Source organism: Lycorma delicatula, chromosome 1 (genome assembly GCF_047948215.1).
Source record: "Lycorma delicatula isolate Av1 chromosome 1, ASM4794821v1, whole genome shotgun sequence".
Taxonomy (NCBI): Eukaryota; Metazoa; Arthropoda; class Insecta; order Hemiptera; family Fulgoridae; genus Lycorma; species Lycorma delicatula.
Genome location: NC_134455.1, coordinates 299,970,905 through 299,995,557, shown reverse-complemented (window position 1 = coordinate 299,995,557; position 24,653 = coordinate 299,970,905). Strand labels below are relative to the sequence as shown.

The 24,653-nt window shown below is 27.5% G+C and overlaps 1 protein-coding gene across 3 annotated transcripts in view; it reads right to left on the bottom strand.

The window, feature by feature from the left end:
- The window catches only part of LOC142333235 (uncharacterized), a 30,162-nt gene extending 7,833 nt beyond the window's left edge, over window positions 1-22,329 (bottom strand). Inside the window, exons 1-3 of one of the 3 annotated variants that reach the window (XM_075380237.1) lie at window positions 21,901-22,329; window positions 19,517-19,724; window positions 889-925 (exon numbers count right to left, since the gene is read on the bottom strand). Coding sequence is in view for 2 of the 3 variants with exons in the window: in XM_075380223.1 (XP_075236338.1) it covers window positions 889-925; window positions 21,901-22,004 (141 nt within the window). In the remaining variant the exon portion in view is untranslated. Of the gene's footprint in view, window positions 1-888; window positions 926-17,366; window positions 18,026-19,516; window positions 19,725-21,900 lie in introns of those variants that run through there. The other 2 variants (XM_075380223.1, XM_075380232.1) reach the window with 2 other exon arrangements.
- Between the last annotated feature and the right edge of the window lie 2,324 nt (window positions 22,330-24,653).

Genomic DNA, 24,653 nt, shown 5'->3' with positions numbered 1-24,653 from the left:
CAGAATAAAAAGTCACTTTTGCCATAACAGAAATAATGATGAGATGTAATTATCAATTTATCTATATTTTTAACTAAATACTAACAAACATTATAAAAGTCCTCATTTTGCTTTTATTTATGGTATCCATTCTTATAAATACATAAGGAATCTTAAAATAAAAAAATTGCACAGAAAAGAAAGAAAAAAGAATTCAACATTAAGGGCAATTATTATTATTATTAGTATTATTTTCTCTGAAAATAAAGTTCAAAAAGTACTTTTTAACATAATCATAACACAGAATCAATGTTTTTATGTATTCTGAATAAAAATTAAAGATAAAAAATTCTCCCTTTACATCTTCATCAGAGTAACACCACACTGAAGGGGTGATGAATTTATTATCACAAGCATCAGGATCTAAATTTCTGAGAGTGTTACCATGACTGTTTACTTTAATTGCTGCAATAGGGCCTTGTGACTCCTATTTGTGCAATGTGTGGCATTGTCATGAAAAAAAAGACAATGCCTTTAGTCAATTTTTCTGGCCACCGATTAATTATCATCTCTAGCATTCATTCTGATTATCAGCAACATCTTCCAGCAGAGGGAATGCTCAACAATATTTTATATGTGCATTCTAAGAGGATGCATTCCTTTCAGGAATTAATTCTTAGTTTGACCTCTACACAGCACATACCATGTGTAATGGCAACTATATCTTAAAAACTCACAAGCTCCCCCATCACCTAACAGATTTCAAAATTGTCTGAGGGAAGCTTTATAAATAAAACCATATGTATGAAAACAAAACATATTTAAAATGTATTTAAATACATCATAAATGTTACTAGCAATACAAAAAAGATAAAATTACAAAATCTTTATTTTAAATTCAAATCCTACCTGAAGTTGTGATCCTTGAGATTCACCATTACCATTTCTGAAAACAAAACAATAAAAATTATGATAAATAGAAAAACAAAGTTTTAACAGTGATTAATCAGTTAAAAGTGTTAAACTTTCTGCACACTGAAAAAAATTATTTCATTAAAATTACGGAACAAGAAAACTAACTTTGGATAAACTGCAGAAATATACATTCAACGATATGCAATGAAAATAAATAACTCAACACGTGAGTATTTAATTACATTTTTTTTTAATAATTCAAAAACAACTTTTATTACCAATGATTGGTTTTTTCAAAAGACTGATTATACTGAAGTGCGTAAAATTAAGTTTTTAATTTTATTTAATTGAATGATCATTTGAATGAAAGTTTTCAACTTCAGCCTAAACTAGTGAAGTTATATTAAGAATAATTATTTGCAACAACTATTCATTTGTTTCTATCTGATAGGCTTCAAATTACATATTTTCTAACTACACATGTTTATTTTGCTGTTATAACACAAATACCTCTTACATATTTCACACTCTGGATATGGGTTTACCAAATTTTTCATAATTTCATTTTGTCAAAACCACTGTTCTATTGTTCCTGTTCGATTAGCATAACTCTTAATGTTACATAATTAGTAATGAAATACTTTAAACATATCAGTATATAATAACACATTAAATGAATATCATGTCAGAAATGGGTAGTTTATTACATCACGGAAGCAACTGAACAAGGAAAACCTTGTTCGTAGCACCATCACAATCTAAAAATGAATAAATGAATGAAACAGAAGTAATCATTTGTATTTATAAAAAAATATTAATTACACAAAATAAAATAATTGAAAGTATTTGAAGACAGAATGAACAAACTTTTAGAATATAATAACAATTTTTAAGGTACAGTTGAAAAATTTGCGAGAACAAGTATTTTTTAAACAGATAAGAAGAATATGTGTGCACATTTAAATATTAATATTTAATAAGTATCTTAGATTAGTAGTTTTTTTACTAAATCTTGCTCTATAATTTTAAATTGGTCAGAATGTATTTTATTTTAAACAGATTATTTCTTTAAAAATTATATGAGAAGTCAAGGGTCATATGAGACTTTCTTGTAGGGTCTAAAGCATTGACTCCATAAAGCAAAAATATTTTCACTGTTAAGACCGAAGAAAATACTTTATTATTAAGAGGAAAAAATTATATAATAATTTTTTTAAACAGGATTCCACATTTTTAGAAAAACATAACACATGGAAATGCAGAAACTTTTAATTTACTCAATGCTGGTCAACATAATTCATGTTTACTACTTTAACGAATGATCCAAACATTGTATACAAACCAAACTTTGCATCCTGAAAACACATGCCTAGCCAAAGAATATTTTGGTCTCATTTTAACCATTTCTCTTCCTTGGATCATTAAACATTAAAAGTCACAACAAAGGTGAATCTAAGATTTTTTGTTGATACTAAACTTGTACTATTAAAGTTTAATAGTTAACTATTAAACGTGTTTTACTGTACTATTTAGTTGTAATTTATTTTATTTATTGTTTTTGTATATACTTTTGCTTATTAATTGACAAATTATTACATAGTTAATGTGGATTAAACAAAATAAAAAACTGAATATAAGTTAATTTAAATGTTTTATTTTTAATGACACTTGGTTTTCTTTATCTTATCAAATCAATCTAATGATTAGCTGGCTACTGTCTATCTAAATCTATCACAAACCATTCACTTACAACTGTCAGTCCCAAAATCTTGTTTTACACACAGTACACAAAGCCTTTTTTTAGCCAGTTTTCAAGCCATAAAAGCCATTATGTACATGATTATATATATATGCCTTAATTGAATATAAAACATCTTTTTTAAATGTTTTATGAGTAACCTTTACTGCTCCCCCCTGTAATAAAAATCTGTCATTTGTTCCTCTTTTTGTTCCATTTATTCATAACATTCTCCTCCAACATTACTCTTCAAAAGCCTCCAAGGTGTGTTCCTAATTTCTTCCCAAAGTCCACAATTTGGTAGACCTTTGAAAGATCAATATTCTGAAACCCAGCATTCTGTTAGTTCTTTTTTCAAATCAAAATTCTCTTTTTTTATAAAGCATTACTTTGGCTTCCTTAATGCACTGTTTCACATTTTCCGTACAGAACTGTCCAGATACTTAAAATTCTTCTCGCTTAAGGACACAGTCAACAAGGAAGTACTGAAGTAAAATTTTTTAAACATGGTACAGTTGGTATATAATATAATTCATGTATAATAAAGAAATCAAATTCAACCTTACCAGCAATTCGTCTGCACTCTCTTTTCTAGCATTTTCAGTTATTCGACCATCCTCAGAAAAAATTATTTTTCAATTTCAGATCATTAAATTTAAATTATGTAGAATTATAAGTTTATAAAATGTTAAAATCACATCAACTGGTCGTCATAGTATAAAGTTAGTCATATCTGTTATGTAAGAAGTTTACACTTGTTATTTATATAATAATTATAACAAATGCGACCTTCTTACATAACAGACATGACTAACTTTATACTATGATGAACAGTTGTGATTTTAACATTTTATAAATTTACATTCTACATGATTTAATTTTAATGATTGAAACTGAAGAATAACTTTCCCTGAAGATGGTCAAATGATCGAAAGTGCTAGAAAAGAGAACGTGGATGAATTGTTGGTAAGGCTGAATTTCATTTATTTATATATAAATAAGTACTGAAGTATTCTTTTACCATCAAAGAAACCATTAGAAATTACAGAATAGTATTAAATTTCAGGTAAAAATAATTTTAAGCATATTAATTATTAATAGTAATGAAAATTCTACCTTCTTATTGAGATGTTTCAGAGTGAAATAATGTGATTATCCCAAGAGTATTTATTATTTAACAAGAAATCTGAAGTCTCATGCAAAAGGGAACCGAAATACTACTGTTTCCAATAAAGAGAGAACACTATCTATGCAATTAGTAATGATATATGTACAGAAACCCAAATCAATAAAATGTTTTTTTGACAAATTTAATAGAAGGTAATTCTGGCAAAAACCAGACAAAGTTGGATTGTTTAAAAAAGACTACAGAACAGGAAAGTTAGTATATGTTAGTGTACATGTGTCAAAACAGCTTACTAATTCTTCTGATATTTTTATGAAAATTTTAAAGACCTTTGACAACCTGTATAATCAACAAATATCATGTTTATAACAGTCGCAGTTTATTAGAAAAGTACTAGCCTACTTCTAGTAATGTAAATGTATCTTAAGTTTTACTAACCTTTTTCTGGGGTGATCTCAGTATAACCCAATGAATTATTTTTTATAATTACTGAGGGGTTGGAATCTAACAGTGAACAGGTAAGGTGTGTATTTTTGTGGTGTACAAATTTTGATAATTTTATAGTGAATCTAATGGTTTTTTTTTAAATCTTGTATAAATGTGGGTATTGTAGAGGCATTAGTTTTTCTAATTACAGTTTTTTAAAAAACATAACACATGAAATTATACTTCACTAAATCCATTAAAATCTGGTAGAAATTAAGATTTATTTAGTTTAAACCAGTTTATTATAAACAGAGATAACAATGACCAGCTTAGTCAATGGCTGCCTCCGAATAATGGGCATGAGGGAGAAGAGTGAATGATCAAGGTATTACAAAAGTCTGATTTATCACAATTAGATCACTTGTTACTGATAAGGATATTGTTCAGGCAATATCTGATAATACTGACATTACGAATGCAATGAAATTTAACAAAAATAATTTCAATACATTTAAATCTAATAATAAATGCTCTTAAAGAAGGGAAACAAAAGATTAGAAGATGAAATAAAAGTTTTGAAAGAAGTGTCACTTATACTAACAACAACTAAATAATTAGATAAAAATTATGAATATACCTTTTAATAAAAGTGAAAACTGATAAGAAATTATGAGAAAAGTAAATGATTACATTGATTCAAAAAAAGACATGAGTAAAGCAAAATAATTAAAAATTAATGAGATTATTTGGTTTCTATGGGTCCAGAACAGTAAAGTGTTAATTCTAGAACAAGATTCTGAGGCTCTAATAGAAGTAATTAACTACAAGCAAGATATCAAAAACACTTTCGAAAGGTGGTATGGTTGGACAGAAGGAGATAGTATTTTATAGTAAAAATGAAGTTGGCGATGATATGGCTTTAGGAACATTCACAGCTTCAGTAGAACCATAAAGAAAATGGATGAAGTGGCTAATCAAATTTGCATAAAGTTACAGGAATCCTAAACCTAGGAAGGGATCCATGTAACTAGAAGAAGAGATAAATTCTAGTATTTTTAGTCGAAAAACGTCATTTTTGTTTTTTTGGACAATCAACAATATTCTATAATTTTGTACTTGAAGTTTATTTTTTTTCTATATCAAAACTCTTACAAGTTGGGTTCTGATCTAAATACAGCCTCTTAATATGAACAGGGAGCTTAGTCAGATGAAGCTCTGCTTATCTAACACAATGATAGTTTACAATTAGAAGAAAATCTATAACATAAGTTTTGATCAATCCTAAAAGGTTTCTTGGTAACACAGACTGAGAAGACTTGTTTATATTTTCTTAACTTATCTTATTATATCCATTTAAGAAACAAGTATTTAAATTGGTATATTTTTCAAATTTTATCTTTGTATAACAATGAACTTTAAATGATAAAAGATATTAATCCAACAAAAAAATAAAGTAAATAAATTATATAAAAAAAGACCTTATCTACCTTCATTTTTATAAACTAAGTGAAGGGGATATTTTCTTTTATAATTCAGGCATTAAAAATAGAAAAGTACTTGCTTTTCAAAACCTCTAGGTTATGAATTAAATTTTCAAAAGTTTTAAATAGAAGGTATATTGATACATGTTTTTTTATTATTTTAATACTTTATTTTGAAAGAGAAATGTTTACTGAAATCATATTGCTTAATTACTTAAATAAGAATAAGGCAAATATTGTTTGTCTTTTTCTGAATGAACAAAGTAGTTAACTTCATGGCCAAGAAATCAATAATAAGGTAAAAAATATACACTGTTAATGCTTTAATGAACATAAGTAAATGTAGATTTTTGGGTTAATTTGGATATAAATTAGAAAGCAGCTTAATTACAGGTTTCTGTTTAAGCATAACTATTGTATGTGCACCTTGTTTTATGTAATGTTCAAGTTAATATCTTGTTTTTGTTATGTTTTCCATGCTTCCCTGCATAGACTGTTGTTTTCAAAAACTAGGGTGTGGTCCCCCACATAAAAATAAAGAAAATACTCTACATCAGTACATGTCCTTAAATGCTTAGTTTATCAACTATCAGCCATTTTGTATTTTTAACATGAATATGTATTTCTCAGGAACAGTTAATCGTATCAAGCTTAAATTTCTTATACTGTTAGGGTACCTTGAGGTTTACTTGTACAAAAATAATGAACCTGATTTCTCGATTAATTTCTATATGGTGGCCACATAAACTTTTTTTTTTAAATGTTAATATCTTTGCAACTGCTAGTTTACTTAAATGTTATGTTATTACAGAAAATGTTAAGAGTTTTATGACAAAAAAGACACCTCCCTCATTTATTCACATCTGTTCATAAATAACAAAGTTATGGCAAAGATTCTTGAAGTGAGTCAATCTAGATTAAAAAACTGGTTTTCATTTCTTCCTGAATAAAATTAAATAACTCGACATAATCTCACGTGGAATAATTTTATTAATGTTATCATGTAATAAGTTGTAATACTTTAATAATATTGAAAATATTACAATAAAATATTACTGAAATCATGAAAATGCTTTATAATAAATATTAATATCATAAAATAATTTACATTAAACAATTTTCGTTAGACACTGGTTATCAAACAAACTGTTCTTTTTTTCAATTAGAATTTATTTAACAACAGTAAATTATTGTATCAGATAATGAAACAATAAAAGAAAGTAACTGTATAAAATGGTAAACTTCATTCAAAATACAAATATCCAGACATTTTTTCACTGACTGCCGGACTCTTTCAAAGATGTCAGGTGTCTGACGAATCCTCTCAATCCCATTTAGAATTCTTACGTGAAATTCTTCTATGGTATCCACAATCATGTATACAAGGTCTTTAAATGACGCCATAAGAAAAAGTCAAGAAGTCTGAGATCGGAAGAGCTTGCAGACCATGCTATTGAGCCTCCTCAATCAATCTATTTGTATGGATATGCTTCATTTAGATATCTGAAACTTGTAATCTGTAATGAGTCAGAGCTCCATCCAGCATGAACAAAGTTTTGTTGCTTGTATTACTGCCAAATATTTGAGTAAAAGTGGATGATCCGCCTTTATGAAATGTAAATATTTTTCATCACTGAGCATTTCATGTAAAAAAAAAAGAGGTCACCAAGAATGCCAGTCCATATGTTTACAGAAAACTGTATTAGTAATATTTCTATAAAATGTATGTAAACATTGTGTGAGAAGGTTGTAATCGATTGAGAAAGAATTCCTGAAACAGTCTCAAGGGAGTTGCAAGATGCAAGAATGTACATTAAACAAATATCACCCATTTCTAAGTTAGTATAAATATGATTCACATTATCTGCCATGGCGAATAAGATAAAGGCAAAAATAATTAACTCATACAGCACAAATCAATAATCATTTGATCAATAGCAAAAGAGAATTTTCAACTGATAATATATGCATGTTGTGGATGTTAATAAAGGCAAATCTCTTAAATTTGGTTTCATTCATAAAGAAAATATCATTTAAAAAATTCCGATTAGTACATTTTTGCATATGCCAATGGTATAGTAGAACACAGCGAGTATAATCTCAAGGTAAAATAGTTTGTACTCGCTGATAATGATAAAGGTGGAGTTGGTGCTCATGCAAAATCTTTCCAACTGTTGAATTACTAACATTAAACTCAAAGATCAGCTGTCTAGTACTTCTTTCAGGATGGTTAGATATTTCATTTAACAAACTCTCCTCAAATTCAGATGTACATACTGAACGCAGTCGTCCTGCTTTACCATGTTTTTCAGGTTTAACGCTTTCTGTGTCTCTTAGCCATCAATGAATGTATGTAAACATTGTGTTAGAAGGTAGTAATCGATTGAGAAAGAGTTCCTGAAACAGTTTCAAGGGAGTTGCAAGATGCAAGAATGTACATTAAACAAATATCACCCATTTCTAAGTTAGTATAAATATGATTCACATTATCTGCCATGGTGAGTAAGATAAAGGCAAAAATAATTAACTCATACAGCACAAATCAATAATCACTTGATCAATAGCATAAGAGAAACTGGCTATTAGTTTTTATTTACATTTATAACAATGACTAATTAATTAAAACATCTGTTTTAATGCAAACTATTTTTCAACATTAATATTATTACAATATTGTCATGATTTCAACAATATTTTATTTTACTGTAATATTTTCAATATTATTAAACTATTAATTTATTACGATAACATTAATAAAATTATTCCTCATAAGAACATGTCAAGTTATTTAATTTTATTCAGGAGGAAATGAAAACTGGTTTTTTAATCTAGAAAGATGTACTTCAAGACTGTTTGTCATATCTTTGTTATTTATGAACGGATTTCAATAAATAAGATGGCATTTTTTTTGCCATAAAACACTTAACATTTTTTACAACAGCATAAAATTTAAGTGAACCAGCGGTTGCAAAGATATTAACAATTAAAAATTTTATACAGCTGCCATTTTGAAATTTAGCGAGAGATCAGGTTCATTTTTTTATACAAGTAAACCTCTAGGTACCCTAGCAGTATACAAAATTTCAGCTCATTTATATTAATCATTCCAGAGAAGTAAATTTTTATGTTAAAAATACAAAATGATGAATAGCCAATAAACTAAGTATTTCCATACATATGTTGATATAAATATTGGAAGGACAGGTAGAAGGGAAAAATTGTGTAGGCAGGCCACGTTTGGAGTATGTAAAACAAATTGTTGGGGATGTAGGATGTAGAGGGTATACTGAAATGAAACGACTAGCACTAGATAGGGAATCTTGGAGAGCTGCATCAAACCAGTCAAATGACTGAAGACAAAAAAAAAAAAAAAAAATGTTGATATAAAGTTTTTTCTTTATTTCGATGTGGGGGATTATCTGAATTCTTGAAACTGTTTTTATAAATAACCTGTATATATGGTAAGTTTAATCTGTAATGAGAAATAAGTAATAAACTAGACAAATAAGAATTGTTTTTGCTTGAAAGACAAGATATTCAGTATTTTAGAAATTAAGCTGGGTTTAATATTTAAAATGATACATAATGTAATATTATTTAATTTAAAGATATATCAAGAATAAATGGTTTTGTTGTGCATTTAATTAATTTTATGTGCAAAGCTATTAATGTTTCAAATGAAATAATAATTATTCACATTTTAAGATTAGGTTGAAATTAAAATCTTGGCTAAACTTGATTTAAAATAAGAAACTGTTAAAATGTAGAGTTTGATGTTTATTCCTTTAAAACACTTCAATTGTAAAAAATTAATCTAAAAAGTTTAATTTCATTATTTTTATTTATTTATCTATTGTTTTATACAATTATGGTAGATCAAATTCAATTCACCTGTACGTACTATTGTAAATAAATAAAGAGATAATCATTGAAGAATTTTCTAATCAAGCTTTTAATCTTCTGCCATAGAAATAACAGTATCACATTATTATTATTATTATTTTTATTACATTATATCTTTTTACTACTATGATTTTTCATAATTTTTTCCTTATAACAATAAAATTTAAAAAATGTTTAAAAACATAAAAATTAATTACTCAAAATCAATCACAGTTATATCTTCATCATTACACCACTCTATTATAAACATAAAAGTGAATTTTATACACAAAAAGTTTTAAAAAGAATGACAAACTACATGATAATTATTTGATTGATATAGCTAAGTTAAAAAACCTTAAAACTAATAATCTTCAAATTACAGATTAGGCAAATCTTCCAGAAAATTTAGGCAAACCTAATCTAATTGTGATTAACAACATTATTATTTTTTTAAATAGTTAATGCACACAATTGAGCCCAAAGTATTGTAACCCTTTATAATTTTGAAACTACTTAAGATAAAGTCTTGAAATATCTAGGAATTGGGTCGATTATTCTACCTTTTGGGGATAATAATGAAATTTAACCTTTATGTGAGACGAGGCAAAAGATTCTACTCTTAAACAGCAATGAACTCATCCTGTGGTACATAATTTTAATGATCACATGAACATAAGACAGAAAAATGGTGTAAATAACTACTCTCTATATCCCAGTCCAAATTTATTAAGGTATAAAGTTAAAATTTTCCCCATTTTCTAACCATTCAATGTTCAACTAAATATTCATTTAGATATACAGTGGAGTAGGATGCTTTGTTTTTAATTACTTTAATCGAGATTAAGAAAAAAATCCAGGAAGGCTTTGTGTGTCTCATCTTATAAATAAATGGAACTTAATCAATTCCTAATTTAAACTTATCAGAAATATGAAATACTATCTTTCTTAACCTTTTATTCAACTGACCTAGCATTGCAGGATATTTCTATAACAATGAGTTATCTTCAGTCCAGAATAAACAATGTTGTCTATTAAATAACTTTATTATCTATTAAACAACTTTATTATCTGTTTAATAGTTGATTAATGTGCAATCCTTATAACAATAAAAACAGCTTCAATTTAAATAAGAAAATGAGGTTTATCGGTTAAACAACTCGTTAGCAGTTGATTTAGCTTCACAATTTGGTATCATGATATTAAATGAGTTCATTTTTCAAATTTTATCAGATTAATGATGTTTAAAAATTATTTTTATTTCTGTTTATTTCATATTTTAAATAAATAATTTGATTTTAATTAATTTTTTTTATTAACTTGGTTAAATCTTCATTAATTTTGATTTTATTGGTAAACTCAAAGTCAATTGAACAGCATTTGGAATACAGTCAATACAGTAATTTGGAATATAGTAAGTTCCATTAGGTGTAAAAGATGAAAAATAGCTTTATAGTTCATTTCTCTCTTAATCTTTAAGTGAATTAAAAACAAAAAAAATCCATTCTACTCTACCCCTAAATGAATGAATATTCAACTAAATTTTAAATACTTTAAAAATAGAGAAAATCTGAACTAGTCCCGATCCCATTTTGGATTAAGGCATTATAGAAAGTTGTTCTTTAACCATGTTAATTGTCTTGACAATAGCTTAAAAATATTTATCACGTGATGAATGTTGGTATTTGAATACTTTAAGTTGTACTCCCTCATCCAAAAGAGGCGAAATCATAAACCAAAAATAAACTTTATGTTATTAAACTTTTCTGAGCATTTCAAGCCTCTTGAAACAGATTAAAAATTAAAAAACGGTTACAATACCCTTTGGTTCTCTCTCTCTCTCTCTATTTATATATATATATATATATATATTAGAACTTGTAGTGAAAGCTTGAACACAAACTTACAAACAAGAACAAGTGATAATATTTTATGAATGTCTTGCACAGTACTTTCTTGTGAACAACTTTAAATATGAAATATATAAAAGAAAACTCTTCATACTACAAATCTTCTTTAAACATTTCAAAACACTAACCTTCATCAATTAAATAATGATAAATTTAATTTTTTTTTTTTTTTAATTAAGTGAAATTAATAGCCTAGAATTTAGAATTCTATTCTTCTTTATTGAATAATCTATAGCAATACCTTTAGTACTTTTAATGTATCATAAGGTAAGATCACCTTTAATAAAAAGTTAAGCAAACAAGGTAAATTTCTCATACATAACTTAATAAAATACAATGATGAAAAGACTATTTAAAGCTAATTAAACAGTTAAAAATTAGTTACTGATTTTCCATTATAATTAAGGAAATAATTGACATATTATTTGTTTTAAAGAAAAACAAATTAGATATATTAAATAATTTAGTTAACATTAGTTATTGCATATGCTGCTTTATCTGAATAGCCACTTAACACAATTAAATTAAAAATAGCAAATTGTAATATATTACAACATTCTTAAGTTAATTATACCTAAGTTTTTATGATCACATATTTTATTTTGTCATAGATCACATTCAGGTTGAATGAAAATGTAACAAAAAGGTTATTATTTTAATAGAAGTGAGAAATACCTTCACATTAGAGTAGGTTTAAGGCAATAAAATCATTATTGTACTGGTGCTAATAATGTAACCAACACACAAATCAAAGACTTTCCCAGTGAATAAAAAACTAAACATTTATCAAATTGGATTTATTTTTTCTTCTTTTTTTTAAAAATTATTAGTATTCATTAAAAGAAAAAGATGGTGAAAAAATTTAAAAACTTAAAAGAAAACTAAAAGGATTTCTTTTCAAGTGGTGTAAAAGAGTAAACTGTATACAAAAAAAAATTATACTAATCAGTTTAATTTTTCAAATTTACCAGCTAACAAGCAACATGTTGGTATTGAATGTATAGATAGCAATTCATCAACACATTTGCTAGTCCCACCACTTCACTTGCAACTGAGAGAATGTAAAAAGAATAAAGCTTCTTGCACATACTCGTATATGATGGTAAACCACACTTAACAAAATTTTCAAAATAATAAAAAATCTTGCTATTATCTAAAAGTATATGCATACATTAATCATTCTTTCAATTCAATTAATCCACTAATCTAAGTAGGTTTCTGCAACATGCCTACTGCTTGCATCATCCCATCAATATTCTGAATCCTACATTAATTATACTTTGGGTGATTATGAAACCCAGAACTTTACTAAATAGGTATTACTTCAGCTACAGGCTCTCTACAGCCACTAGACAGAAAATTATTACCTTGAAAGGTCCACAGGCAATAAGCTATTATTGCACCTATAATCAATCTCCTTCCAGGATGAGAAAAGTACCTAACTGACCGTTGATCTTGCAATCACCAACTTAAATATATGCTTCAACAAAAATCCAGGTATATTTTTAAATCCCCAGAATTAATTGGTAGAGTACCCAACTTCAGAAAACTACTCAAATAAGAGTAAATCTTTTTTAAAATACTTACACAGCTATTTCCATCATTGATATATTACCTTAATCATTGCTGGTATGCATTAATATTATTAAAAATTATAAACTAACTCTCAAATTAATGGATCTGTTTTTCCAAAGGCCATGTGGAGCTAATAATTAGCATATTTTTTCAGTAGAAATTCTGATAGCACTTTCAATGTGGAAGGTGGTGATAATGAGATCTTTCATAAAATTCCATAGTCCTTTTATATTAGTTCCATTAATCTGAAAGCAAGCTGTTTATTGTAAACCATTATTTCCTCAAAAAAATTCAAATTTAACATATAGTTGGTTTTTAAAATAATGACTAAATCCTCTTTCAATAACTGTGTACATACTATAATACAAGTATATCACAAATCATTCAGCCAGACTTCTAATGGAGATACTCACAGTTCTAATATTTTTTTCTAAGAAAAAGTTAAAACAAAACTTGCATACAACATTCCAAAAAATTTGAAAACTTAATAAAATTGTCCTTCTGAGGCAAATTTGTATCAAGTATAAATACATATGGTTAACCAGCAAATGGCCTGATGAGTGGGCAACCTCAGTGTTTATATACCTACATAAAAAAGGCCATATATAAGGTTACAAAAATTATAATTATTTCTCTGATCTCAAATGCAAGTAAAATTTTGTTGTATATATTCCAGGAATGTCTACGATATTATCTGAACACAGAAATTCCTGGTGAGTAAGCTGGATTCATCAAACAGAAGAGCAGGTGTGAGCAAATTCTAAATATTAAAAAGCTAATAGAGAAAGCCAGAAAGTTCAAAAGACTCCTCTTGTATCATGCTTCCTAGATTATGCAAAGACCTTGGACTCGGTCAAGTAGAAAGATGTGATTAGTATTGAAGGAGACAGATGTTCCTGATCATCTTGTTATCCTCATTCAGAACCTATCTGTAAAGAACAGCACAGTGGTTAGACTGGAAAATGACATAAAGAGCCTTTTACCCATCGAAAGGAGTGAGTAGGATGTATGCTGTCTCCAATTTTATTTATCATTTATGAAGAATATATCATGCCAAAGACCCTGAAAAACTAGCATGGCAGTATAGAACAGAAGAACGGTGTATAAACAATTTAAGGTTTACTGAAAATAAGACCATGTTTGCAGCTCTGAAGTTGAAATGTAGGAGATATTCAACTGAGTTCAGCAAGAGGCACTAGGACTGAAATTAAACATTGGAAAGATAAAGTTATGATGGTAGACAGAGCCAACAATCTTCCAGTCAAGTGATACACTGTGTGATTTTGAAAAATTGAACCACTTCATATATTTAGGATCCAGAATAAATAAAGATGGGGGCTCATCAGCCGAAATACAAAGAAGAATTATCTTGGCAAAAGAAGCACTTACGAAGTTGACAACTATTTGAAAGGATAGGGTAATCCCAAGGAATACAAGATTGAAACTGCTACAGGTATGCTTCTTCTGCTTACCTTCCAGAACCACCATTAAAGTATTATTTCAGAGGATGAATGAAGATGACATGTATGAATGTAAATAAAGTGTAGTCTTGTACAGTCTCAGGTCGACTGTTCCTGAGATGTGTGGTTAACTGATACCCAACCACCAAAGAACACCAAGAAGGAGTTTACTCTCTCAAGTTCCCTAGTAACTCTGGTACGCTCAGCTTCGTACCTGGGACAAATGTGTAGGACATGGTCCACAGTGTCATCGACCCTACAGTCCGGACATAAGCCGGAGTCAACCAACCAGTAGACAGGGACATCTCGATTCAACCCCCCCCCCCCCCCCAGGGGAGAAGATCCACCTCGTAGCGTGTCAGGTCGCTACACCACCCCCTCCGTTCCTAGCCAGTAACCAAAGAAGACCAGTATCCACAATCTAGTATTTAAATCTATATAAAAGTAACTGCCTTTACAAAGATTTGAACCTTAGAATTCTCGACTTCAAAATCAGCTGATCTGTGATGATGAGTTCATCACTAGACCAACTCTGGTGTGATTGCTTCAGATACTAGTCTTCCCAGTAGTTAAGTACAGCGTTGAGACCTGGATCACAAGGTAGAAGAACGGAGGAGAATAGATACATTCAGAATGTGAGCCTACAGAAGAATGCTCTATGTTGCATGGATGCAAAAGAAAAGAGGACAAACAACTAGGTTATAAATGAGTTGTCTGCCAACAACCTCTGCATACCCAGACGTTTGCTTTGTCAGACATACAATTCATAGGCCCGGCCAAAATCTTGAGAAGCTAATCATATAGGGAAAAGTTGAGGGCAGGTCACATGGAAGAGCGCCGAAATGATGGCTAGACCAAACTGACAAGGCAATTAGAGAAATATTAAGAACACTAATTCAAATGGCAGAGGACTATCAGAAATTGTGAGCAGAATATGAATCTAATCACAAGCTCCCAGGCAACAAGAGGAAGGATCACTGATGATGATGATGAGTAAATATTTTTCCAATTTAAGTAAATATACATATGCACTTGCGCACTCAAATATACACACACAAAGAATGTGCAATTTTTTTTAAAATTTAAACTGCAATGTTTTACAACCTGTGATTTTTTCACAGTATTTGTATAAATGAAATGTATGTAATATGAGTTAAATTACTATAGGTTAAAAAGTCACTGAAATTAATCAACAAGCAATAAGATCAGATATGAGATTCCAGTACCTATTTCAAATTTGACAGACAGAGATTTCTCCTTAAATCTAGGAAGAAAACACTTTCAATACAAAATTTTTTCAGTATTTGTTAAATCTAATTTAAGAATGGGTAATGCAGTTAAATTTTACAAAACAATGTCCTCAAGTTTGGCTATGAAAAAAACAAAAAAAAAAAACAAAATACCAAGTTTTCACTTGCCCCTAAACCTAAATAAGCCTCTATTCCACTGCCCCTAAACTAGTTACAATTACATTTCTGCAATATTCAAAATTTTCTTTCAAAAAACACTTTACTTCAAAAATTGAAAAACCATACATGTAACAATAAGTTTAGGCATTTATTCCTTTCATTAAACAAAAATTGAAATATCAACAGTTTTTTTCTTTTTCAAAATTAGTTTTACTGAATTTACTTTAACAAAAGTTTGGGGTTAATGATGCCTTAAGAAGTTTGATCTCCATACCTTCCACCTAAAGGTCTCTAGTAACCACACCCAAATTAAAGAAACTAATACTGCTATAACAATCTAAGCATTTTTTTCAAAATGTACTTTAAATTAAAAAAGAATGTTAAATGTAAGAGAAGAGTTTTTCTTCACCTTGAACTATACAAACTTCATGCTCCCAATCTTTCTTCGACATCTACACGCAACAAAATAAATAAAATAGCACAGAACAGCACAAAAGTTCCTCCTAGTTGCTGCTTTGTATATTGAGATTAATATCTCAAGTGAACTACTGAAAGGAAAAATGATAAATAACAAGAATCATATTTACAAAAAATTGAAATGTTCAAATTAAAAAAACAATACTTCTGAGTGATACACACATAATTATAGTTAAAAAGAACTGCATCTCAAACAAGATTTGTCATAAATTTGAACTAAAACAATCTTTTAGGATACAGTTGAGATATAAGTGCAACATAAAAATAAAGAATTTTAACAGATAATGGGGCTCAAATACTGAGAAATTACATGCAGTACAATGGAAGTTATTTATGAACTCATCATTTGATATTGATGTAAAATTGTGTGCACGTATGTCCCAAAATAAAAATCAATTATATCATAACCAAAATGTAAAAAAAAACCATTATAACTTGACATTAATGTTAAAAACATGATTTATTCCTAATTTTGTTAGCAAAAAGACAAAATATATTTAAGAAGTTCATATACATCAAATAAAGATGAAGTTTTCACTTAAGCAAACTTTTCAAATGATGACACTCTATTAACCCATTAACTGTTTGACATAAACCAACATACTCAATTTTTTTTCTAAATAAACACTATTTTATTCATTATTAAGTATATAAAGCTAGAAAATTTTCACATCTACAAAAAAATCAATTACAATTCAGAAATAAAATGTTTCGTTTACACACCTTTGGCAAATCATGCAAAAAATGTCACTTTCTAAAGAATATAATAATTTATATTATAAGACATGAACAATTTATATTACAAGTTCTTCATATACAAGTTCTTTGAGTTATTAAACTAAAAGTAATACAGTTACAAATAAACTATTTTAATTTGGAATTTTTATAATTAAAATTATTTATTTTCTTCACTGTGATTGAAATTTTTGAAAAATGTGCAGTTTACAATTTATACACAAAAAAATTGTAAGGTATTTGCATTGCTTACATCTTCATCAACGTTTTTTCACACGCTCTGAAATAATGTGCCCTATTAGAACATAATGAACATCTTCTGGCAAATTGTTTTTTGATGAACAACCTGTGATTGCCATTGGTGGTGAAGGAAAATCATTTACTATTTTCTTCATTGTTAGCAATGCTTCATGGTATATTTATTTCTTCACTCTTTATCGATAATACAAGAGAAGACCTAAAATCAATTGGACTGATTTTACTATTATTTGCAGGTCTGTATATTTTCCATGAATTTACTACAATAGAATTGACAGAATTTATAAACAATGGGCATCACCATTTTTTTCCACACACTCGAATTCTATAATTTCCCTTATCATTGTCATGGGAATCAACACCATCCATACACTTAGTATATTCTGCTGTCATTAATGGCTAAGCAATAATGGTGTCTTTTGTTTCTTTTCGGCTGTATCTTTTCGTATTTGATAATGAATATATGCGATTGCTATTACTGGAAACTGTCACCACTACATTATCATTTCATCAAGCAACTCCAAAATTTGTTTTTTTATCAAATGTAAAATCAAATATATCCCTATTCATTTTTTATAGTTCTTTAAAACTGTTTAATGGGCAATTAAAAAGCCTATTTTATCTGAATATGCCAGTTACAAGCCAGTTTCTTTTAGATTAACAGTTTTTTGGTTTCTCCCTGCAACTGGATTTTTGAACATCAATCTCTTTTTCAGTAAGCAAATGAATCTCAAACATACCTGCTATATCGGTTGTACTGTCGAAGTTGTCTCAGTTAGCAAATTTTCATCAATATCTTCTTCATCAGTAAGCCATCAACTTTAGGTAGAATATAAGTTCCACTGATGGCAGTTGCTTGTGAAATATTTTCATTTTCTAAAATGCAATGTAATTCTTCAATTGTCACTGGTTTTTCAAAGTTTGTCAATTTAACAAATTCTTACACTTCAATAAAACAAAATTAATACTTTTAAATATATTGCACGGATATCATGTAAACTAATATTTTATTAACATATGAAATTGACTGAGCTCACAGTCATAGAAACTGAACATTTTATAAAATAAGTACTTCTACAACAATAGGAAAATCAAAACAATATAATGATTTAAGAAAATGTTGTATCAATGTAATAAAATGATACACATAACAAAAATTGAACAATTCAAACATAAAAATAGTACAACCTGGATTGCAAAGTTATTATTTATAATGTAAGAATAACATGTGCACACCTAGCATGTGATTCATCACAACATAAACCAAAAGTGGGTCATCACACCATTATTTTTAATAATCATAATGAATATTATCAGTTTTCTTCATGAAAATAATTTTCATGAATTGATTAATAAAAGCAACCTTTAAATAAGCAAATAAAATAGAAATATTATTTTTAACAAGCATATTGTGATCAATATATATCTTATATGGAAAGGGTTACATAATCTCATAAAATACACTTAAGTTATATGCTAATAAACTCACTAATTTAAAACCTATTAACGCATAATTTTTTTTTTTTTGGTGATTCCAACACCTAAGAAAATAAAGGCAAATTGCACAGAGTGCAAAAAATCTTGTAGAAATTTTTTTAAAAAATGCTTACAAAAAGGTTTGTTTGCATATCATTGGCTGTTGATCGGTTAATTTTACTATTACAATATGAGAACGAAAATAATATTAGATAATAATAAAATCAAACAGTTCTGAAACTATAGCGTTCTACGTACTAGTAATTTTACAAAATTAACTGAAATTACAGATAAGCCTATTCATTACTTAAAAGGAATACTGTGCTCATTTTTTTGTATGAAGTCTGTATAATTTTTAATTAAGAATTTACTTATATCAGATTTTCATTATTTATATATATATATATATATATATATATATATATATATATCTACTAGCTATACTACATAAATCTACTTTTTTTTAAATTAACAAAATCATTTTCACTTGAGCAATAAAAATAATGCAGCAAGAATGTTCTGACTACAACAGTGAGTATTTATGATGGAAAAGGGGGTGACTTTACAGCTACAAGTTCAAACACACATTATGTCCAATTCAGTTTTAATGTACATTAGAATTAAGATAAACAGACAAATAAATTACAATTATAATAATGCTCATACTACCATCTATTCCCGGACTGATGAGCACTGAGAGTCGGCCAATGAGAATCTCGCAGTGCAGTCAGATTGAACTGTGTCCAATTTATGAAGGATTGTTTATATTTCACTTGTCTAATCAATGCTTGTATTACCTCTTCAATAAGTTCACCTTCTGCGTTATTCTAAACGTATTAACTCATATTAACACGTAATAAATAAATTTAATTGAGTTCTATATAAAAAAATGGACAAACAACAAATAAAAAATTATTTACACAATAGAAATGGTTGTTCTATATGGTAATAATACAAAGAAAATCTTTCAACCATTTATGAAGGAATTAAAATCCCTAGAATAAGTAAGTATTTTCTAAATTTTTTTGTTAATATCTTGCATTAAATTTTGTTTCAATACTGAATTATATTTTGTTTAAAATACAAACTTTTCCTTTTTAGTACAAATTGTAGCATGATGTTTGTCAACTATATAATTACTCACTGCTGTAATAGGATACAAATTCTATCAACTTGTTATTTAAAAGCTCAGTAGACAAAACAATAATTATATTAAGTGATATTTATTTCTGGATGCAATTTAGATGACTGAATTTGTTTGAAACATAGAAAACATCACAATATTATTACACAGTGAGTCCTACCAATTCCGTTTCAAAATTTCAATATAATATATTTGTTTCACATTGGTTACAACACCAATAATAATTAAAATACCACACATTTTTTGGAAAAAATTAAACAAAATTAACAATCCACGTTCACAAACTAATGATAGCACAATCAAAATACTTGGGACTTCTTTGTTTAGTTGTAATTAGTAAAGTTTATTAATGATGATAATTAATAAAGGGAAGATCCTTAATAGTATAATAAAAATCACACTTTTAAACAACTGAAAATATGCTTTTTGAATCAATGATCCCCTTATATCACTAATAGTATTGGAAATATCACTATTATTAATTTTCTCAAAATAACATGGTTAGGAATTACATGTTTCAATAAACTGATATGTAATGTGCCAATTCATTTATAACTGTTTTTGTCAAATTTAATATTTAAAATCTGTGTACTGTTTGAAACAAAATTCCTTAATTTCAAGACAAGTTCTATTATCAGTGCCATATAAAATACCATAGGGAATGATACTCGATAATTACGTCTAGCACACAAGCAAATCTCAGTTGTCTAAATGAGTCAGACTTTTTATTATTTTATAAGTTTATACATAATTTTATCATATCTCTATGTGCATAGTTCTCCTATGTGCAAAACAGGGAATAAAAGCAGTAGGCTACTGTCTTTCTGATTGATATTACATATGAATAATTTGGTATTTTGTAAATTATTTATTTATTTTTTTTTTTATTCCTGAAATTAAAATGAAGCAGTACAAATAAGTGTTGGGATGCCTCATAAAAATCTCTCCATGAGGTTTAAAGATAATGCTGGATGCTCAAAAATACTTTGTTACTAAAGATTTAGTTTTGATGTTTTTGTTAAACCACTATTAACACCAATATATCATACTACAATTATTAAATAATTTTTATGCCATGATCAATTACCTACAAAACTTTTTTGAACCCAATTTATCCACAACTTTGGTGACATTTGCTAATAAATCTCTCCTACTATTATCCTACACATGGAAACGTAAAACTATAACCTTTTAGCTCATACAAAATATAACTTTATTCACCACAGAAACACATTATATAACCACTTTTACTCTTAACCAAATACAAATAAGAAATAGTTCAACTGACATTTTAACTTAAACAGTATCATATTGTTTAGATATAAATATTCCTGAACTGTTTCTACCATGTATGTAATGATTATTATTAAGAAAAATATTTGGGGATGATAAAGAATGGATCAATAGTACAGCTGAAAGAATTCTTTTAAAACATACATAAGATAACTTTTAAGAGAAATTTTTATTAATTCAAAATCAATGTTATTTAAAATTATCTCCAATAACGTAAAGCTAATTTAACCCTCCAAACTAATAATAGCATAATGTCAACAAAATATGGTATTATATAAGCTTAACACAAAATACTGATCAATTTTTTTTTGATTATACAATAATCCATCAACATAATAAATTTATTCAATAATATTAGTACTGTACATAACTAATCTTAATAATTACTTATATTACAAATACATGAACCACCTGTTACAGTAGAAGTCTACAATAATGTCAAATGAAAACAAATTAATGACTAAATAATGCTAACTTAAAATGTTAAATTTGAACTGCAGTCGATAAAAACATAATCTGTCAAACTCCTACCAATAAAAAAAACAAACTTATTTTGGATAAACTTTCAGCATTAACACAGCAACAAACGCAATTAAAATTTGAACAATAATATTACCTATGTTGGAAATCGTTTGTAGTTTTGTCATTTGCTTCAGAACCATCGTTCGGAGGTTCTTCTTTAATACTTTCGGTTTTACACTCCCTTTCTTTTTCATCCATTTCATTTGGAAAATATAAACTACAAAGATACTTCACTAAAAAAGGTTTTAACCATAAAATAACATCTTTAAAAAAACTATTTCATCAATCTAACCTTAACCAACTTGTTTACACACGAAAGGGTGGGGACGTTTCACGCAATCATGGCAAAATCAAAAAAGAAAGAAAATATTTTAATATTTATTCATTTAAGGTATCAACAATCCAACCACCACTACAGTCTCCTGGCCAATTATTTTAAATTTAATATATGAATTTATTACATTATAAAATACAAACAATTTTAACCTTTTACAAGTTAACCATAAACGCATAATACGATGTTAATATCTGCTATTGTAAAACTAATTCCCCATTCACGACAATCAGCGCTTACGACGGACTGCCAAATTAACTAATAGAAAATTAGATTCAAAAAATTTACAACTCTCCTCGACAGGAGCGCGCGTGTTTGTTGATAAAACTAAGAGGAGATTCTTTTCATAATCTATGGAGGTAAGTACAAATGAGGACCCGGGTTAAAAACCCTTGAACCCTTGAACCCTTGGACCCTTGCATAAAATGGCGTTAAACATAACAGCATATAAATTTTCTTTAAAAGATGATAGGTATTAATTATTTTAGTAAAGCTCTGCATGGTAAATATGTGAGGCGCAGTTTCTACTACGTGATTTTTTAAAGTTACTTCCGTTTATTAAATTAATTCTCGTTCATTCTTATTTTCAAGTCTGACCAAATTTAAGTTTTATCTGGAAAATTATTTTTTATAAAAACACAAGAAACTTCCATTTTGTAATATTTGTATTAGTATATCAAAGAATATTTGGATTCCAAGAAAAAAGTATAAAATACAACAGTGTATTTTTTTTTGCATCATTAAAAACCAAATATCACTTTTTACTTTTTAATTGCATACTGTTATAAATGCAACAAATTATACAAATCTATTACTTCAAAACAAAAATTCATAAAATGATTAAATAGTAATTATTAAAACACTAATAATATAATTTACTGCTTTATAACGGAGTAAGATACGGGTATTTCTTTACACCATATACAGCAAATCAATGTCATTTTAAAAAGAAATATAATTCGCTTCAGGGATATAATAGCAATGGTTAAACGGAATCATTTAATTCCTCTCAGCTGATGTAGATATCTCACTAAATTTGATATCAAAAAAATATACAAATTAATATTTAAATAAAAATATATTTTTATTTAACAAAAAAATATTTAAATTAATTTTAAAATAAAATCCAAACGATTAATTTATCCATCATAAACTTGTAATATACAACAAATTGTCTTTTTCAGACTTAAAAAAGAAATAAAATAGTTATTTACCTATCTGGGGTTATCAGTTATTCTGTTTTATTAATTAAAATACATCTTAAACAGTTTGCAATCTCTTTGGATAAAATTAGTTTTATTTACAGTTATTTATTTTTTCTGTACATTTTAATCATATTGATATTTTTTAAGAAATCAGATTACCTACATATTACAATTACATAATTAATTATATTATTAATTACATTATTATTACTTACATATTGCAGATACAATATAGTAATTGTTTTTTGTTCTGTTTTCATAACAAAACCTTTTACTAAGTAGTAGCAGTGTTTATAACAAATTGTTTAACTACAGAAAAAGACATATTAATCTGTTACTAAACACTATTTTTCCCAGTCTTTCTTATGGCTATGACTTATATAACTTCAAGAATCACAAACATAATTTGTACTGAGATAAAGAAGCACCAATTAACATTGTTTTCTCTGAGAATAATGATCTTTACTGTGCAGTTAATCCCTATGGTGAAGTGAATGATGGTATTATTTATAAGGTTAAACATCACCTGCTTTTTAGTGGGCTTGCTGATTTGCAACTGTATGATCAGCTTAGTGAAAAGGGCAATAAGAAGCCATTTCACTCCTCAATTTCTCCAGTAAACTTTGTTTACTAGGTTCATTTAAAAATCTTTCTAGCAGTTTATTTAAAATAAAAAGTCTTTTAAAAATTAATATTACTCTGCATTTTAAATAGTATTATTTGAAGAAAAATAAATGTAAGCTTAATCTTTTGAATCTCTGGTTAATGTGTACATAAATGTGTGCTTAAATAACTTTCACTATTGTCTTCTTAATTACTATTAGTCTCATAATTATTTTATTTATATATTTTACAATCACATATTATTGGATTTACTGTTACTTCATGTATTTAAATTTTTAATTATTACTATAACTTTACACCCTTCTGTTACTTTTGTTTTATATATATATATATATATATATATATATATATATATATACATACACAAAACTTAAATAGCCTTTCTACAGCAGAAAGACTTCATAATGTGAGTCCAATATGTACTTTTTCAATATTTTTCCATCTACCACAGTTGTCCAATCTTCCATAATTTTTGTAAAACAATCTTTAACTTTCTCTTTCATAGTTTTCACTGTATGTTCATTCATACTTCAACCGACTAAACTTCATATTGAGTAAGTTTGGTTTGCATTTGTAAAAAACTCTTAAAAAAAATATAAAACAAAATTTATTATAATTAAATAAAACAATTTTTTTTTCATAAATCATGACAGCATGAAATGAAATAAGGAATTTCAACTGGTC